Source organism: Olea europaea, unplaced genomic scaffold, assembly GCF_002742605.1.
Source record: "Olea europaea var. sylvestris unplaced genomic scaffold, O_europaea_v1 scaffold5105, whole genome shotgun sequence".
Classification (NCBI taxonomy): domain Eukaryota; kingdom Viridiplantae; phylum Streptophyta; class Magnoliopsida; order Lamiales; family Oleaceae; genus Olea; species Olea europaea.
This window is the reverse complement of record NW_019263423.1, coordinates 12470-15937: the sequence shown is the minus strand read 5'-3', so window position 1 is coordinate 15937 and position 3468 is coordinate 12470. Positions and strand designations below refer to the sequence as shown.

General features: G+C 35.5%; 1 protein-coding gene across 1 annotated transcript; it reads right to left on the bottom strand.

The window, feature by feature from the left end:
- Nucleotides 1–4: 4 nt before the first annotated feature.
- On the bottom strand, nt 5–3306 carry LOC111388621 (cold-responsive protein kinase 1-like; the record flags this gene model as incomplete). Its single annotated transcript, XM_023013375.1, has 6 exons — nt 3143–3306; nt 2844–2959; nt 2524–2734; nt 1665–1902; nt 1239–1389; nt 5–58 (listed from the first exon to the last, which is right to left on the bottom strand). Coding segments are annotated over exons 1-6 (843 nt in total), but the record flags the coding sequence as incomplete, so codon positions are not given.
- Between the last annotated feature and the right edge of the window lie 162 nt (nt 3307–3468).

The window sequence follows — 3468 nt, the reverse complement described above, 5'->3', positions numbered from 1 at the left end:
CATTCAATGATGTGTCTACCAGTGTTACCAGCTCCCTTCTCTTGTAGAGTTGCCATATCTGCAGGAAAGTTTCAACGGTCATAGCATAGTATTGAGAATTAGAAATCCTAATGTTATACCACTAAGAACAATGAAATCGCAAAAAGAAAATAAACATACAAGAACACGCAAGATTTATAGAAGTTCGTCTCAATGTGAGATTACGTCCTCTTCTAGTGCTATGATAATTCACTATGATGAAAATAAGTTTATAATTTGAAAAATGCACATCCTATTTTCTCTAACATTTCTCTTTCCTTTTTTGATGATGATCCAAAATCCTTATGATGGTCCCTATTTATAAAAAAATTAGGGTAAAATCGAAATTACAAGTGTGAAATTCTCAAACTGTCATTTGTAAAATTACGAGATCAATCTGAGTATTGGCTCTGCATGGCAGCAATAATTAAGTTCCACAACTTAACACACAGTAAGCCATCACTGTGTGGTTTTGTTAATTAAGCCCATCTTTAAGATATCAATCATTTTTAAAGTTCAATTAGCCCAATGGAGAAACTCTAGGCCTGGTGCACAGAGAACTAGATGAATCAAAATCAATGAAGTCTCATAATCATATGCAGCTCAAATTGGTAGAGGCAATCAAAATCAAGCCTCAAGCAATCTTTCAAAGAAGTGAACAACGTCCAATGTCTCGAAGAATAAACCAGCAGTTACAAGTTTACATTATCAGTTTGGTAAGTCTGATGTTTGTAAACCTCAACCAAAACTAGAATACAAGTTTACATTGTCAGTTTGGTAAGTCTGATGTTTGTAAACCTCAACCAAAACTAGAATACTACATATACAACTTTAAATGGTCATGAAATTGCAGCTTATTACTACCACAACCACAAAAGTGCATCCAACTAAATACTGTGCACTCGAATTATGTTGATTTCGTTTCGAGACCTCATCCACCTTCAAATATAGATTATTAGTTTTATTAATTTACTTAATACTTCCCCTGTTTATTCCTTAGATATTTGTGCATGTTCATGTGTTCCTTTTTTTTCCCCCGGGAGAGGTGGGGGATGTCAGAAAAGCTAACAATAAACTTGGCCACTGCATTTTCATTCTTATTCTAGCTTTTGCCTCCCATCATAAAATAGAAATACTTTCCATTTTCCAATAGACCCCACCAGACACACAAACATGCAAAGCAAATATAAACCATGAAAGCAGTTCAAAATACTACATACCCTTTCAAGAATATACTGTTCATCAGTGGGTAATCGCATGTTTGTGTTGCATCTCCCAGTGACTATTTCAATAAGAAGAACACCGAAACTGTAAATATCAGCCTTGCGTGTCAGCTTGCCTACCATCGCATACTCTGGTGCCAAATAACCTCTGCAACAACAGAAATAATTCACACTATATGTTATATTTGGGATTTCATCACGAGAATAAAGAGTAACTATCGTATCATAATATTCATCATCAACAGAGTAACTATCAAATCATAATCTATTAAAAGCATCAGAAATAACAGAGGAGAAACAATTGAAATCCGAATCTAGAAGGCAATACGTTTTCAAATCAAATCGTTAATGAACTCCAAAGTTATGATTCAAGGGCAAATGCAAGCTCTTATTTGAACAGTTCAAGAAGATTCTGCAACTTACAAGGTTCCTGCAACACGTGTACTGACATGAGTCATTTCGGGAGGGATGAGCTTTGCAAGACCAAAATCTGAAATTTTAGGAGTTAAATCTTTGTCGAGAAGAATATTGCTTGCTTTGATATCTCGGTGGACAATGTGCGGTGTCATTTCCTCGTGAAGATGGGCGAGTCCATTTGCAACTCCAATGCAAATATTAACCCGAGTTCGCCAGCTAAACTGGATTCGGCTGTGACCATTGCCTAAAGCAGGATGTCAGAAGATCGTCAGATAACTTCATTTTGACAATAACATTTAAATGAAAGTCTCTTAGCATATTGAGAAACAATCATTATAACAAACTTTAAAAGTGAGACCAGAATTTATATTTCGCACGAGGCATCTTTATTTTGGTGTCTATCATCGGGGAGTCACATAAACACATCACTTTAAAACATATAATGTAAATAAGTATAACTTAAAACAAATATTCTTTTTGTAGGTCAAGGTTGGAAAAAAGTTAATCTGAAAGTAACCTCTACCTTGCTATCAAAATAAGTAACTATATTACTTGCAAGCAGAAAAAAGCAACCTATCCAAACATGTTGGAAACAGAAAGTTACTTAGGTAACTTTAAGTTACTTATTTCTGATGTCCTGAATTGGGTGAGGAAGACTCTTTTTGGTGAGGGGAGGGGGGGGGGGCGGGGGATAAAGCAGTGTCTTAGCCAAACATGCTAGTGCTCAACATTTACTTCATCTCATATGTGCTCCCAGGACAAGCATAGGGGGAACTTTTTGGACACCGTTTATAAAAAAAATTAAAAAAATTGAACAGCCAGTCACAAAAGTGTAATTCAATAAAAAATAGGAAAATATTGATACCAAGAAGCGTTTGTGCTAGGCTATTATTCTCGAGATAGTTGTAAACAAGAATTTTTTGATTGCCTTCCACACAACAACCATAGAGCTTAACTAAATTTTCATGCTCTACATCCGAGATCACTTGAATCTCTGTCAAAAACTCTTTCAATCCTTGACTTGATTCTGAAGAGAGAACCTTTATTGCTGCCATCTGTCCAGTCTTAAGTTTTCCCTACTTATGCAAGAATGTTTTTGTTAAGAATTAGATGTCAGTAACTAAAAAATAATAACTAACCATGATTCCATACAAGGAAAAAAAGTGAAAGAGAAACTTTGGTTACCTTATAAACAGAACCAAATCCTCCCTCCCCAATTTTATTGGTTTGACTAAAATCATCAGTGGCGATTCTCAGCTTCTTGTAGGAGTAAAGATTAACATTGTGGACTCCAGATAGCTCTGTTTGTAATTCAACTTTGTTAGGATTGTCTATGCAGAACAAATATGTTGAAAGAACTAAAATTTCTGTGCTCAAGCATTTGCAAAGGCTGCTGAAGAAAAACATACTTGACAGTTGACAGATAATATTGACTACTTCAAAAGTTTTGCCACTTTCATTTAGATATAAAATTTGGGGTTTACCATCATTGAGCTCGGGTGAATGCCGCGTTGCAGAATCCAATTTTCTACCACATAAGAAAGACAAGCAAGTCATAACTGTAGGACCTACCACTGATTCTCTCCACTACAACTACACGTGGAATGCGTCAAAGCAAAAGAATGCACAGCCTGCCATATCAGATCAAACAGATCAAGTTTAATTATTCATTCATAATCATATTTCAAAAGAACCCTATTTACTTAGATCTCTGATTAAGATAAGACTGTGGAACAATCCGTTAGCATAACATTGCGAATTGAACTTTGTGCACACTGAGTAGAGCAATGGACAAGAGTTTACATGATGA